Raw genomic sequence first — 650 nt, forward strand, 5'->3', positions numbered from 1 at the left:
GCGGCAGCAGGAGCCGGGCGGGCCGGGGCCGGCGCCGGGGCCCGCAGCCATGTCCATGCTGCCGTCCTTCGGCTTCACGCAGGAGCAAGTGGCGTGCGTGTGCGAGGTGCTGCAGCAGGGCGGCAACCTGGAGCGGCTGGGCCGGTTCCTGTGGTCGCTGCCCGCCTGCGACCACCTGCACAAGAACGAGAGCGTGCTCAAGGCCAAGGCCGTGGTGGCTTTCCACCGCGGCAACTTCCGCGAGCTCTACAAGATCCTGGAGAGCCACCAGTTCTCGGCGCACAACCACGCCAAGCTGCAGCAGCTCTGGCTCAAGGCGCACTACGTGGAGGCCGAGAAGCTGCGCGGGCGGCCGCTGGGCGCCGTGGGCAAGTACCGCGTGCGCAGGAAGTTCCCGCTGCCGCGCACCATCTGGGACGGCGAGGAGACGAGCTACTGCTTCAAGGAGAAGTCGCGGGGCGTGCTGCGGGAGTGGTACGCGCACAACCCCTACCCGTCCCCGCGCGAGAAGCGGGAGCTGGCCGAGGCCACCGGCCTCACCACCACGCAGGTCAGCAACTGGTTCAAGAACCGGCGCCAGCGGGACCGGGCGGCCGAGGCCAAGGAGAGGTACCGCCGGGCCGGGCCGGGCCGGGGGCCGGGGCCGGGGC

The 650-nt window shown here is 71.8% G+C and overlaps 1 protein-coding gene across 1 annotated transcript in view; it reads left to right on the forward strand.

Annotated features, from left to right (window-relative positions):
• Window positions 1-20: 20 nt before the first annotated feature.
• Window positions 21-650, forward strand: part of SIX1 (SIX homeobox 1) — a 5,241-nt gene continuing 4,611 nt past the window's right edge. Inside the window, exon 1 of the mRNA XM_019519882.1 lies at window positions 21-629. Coding sequence (XP_019375427.1) covers window positions 50-629 — 580 coding nt within the window. The 5' untranslated portion in view covers window positions 21-49. The remainder of the gene's footprint in view (window positions 630-650) is intronic.

Source organism: Gavialis gangeticus, unplaced genomic scaffold, assembly GCF_001723915.1.
Source record: "Gavialis gangeticus isolate Ggan-Ray unplaced genomic scaffold, GavGan_comp1, whole genome shotgun sequence".
Taxonomy (NCBI): Eukaryota; Metazoa; Chordata; order Crocodylia; family Gavialidae; genus Gavialis; species Gavialis gangeticus.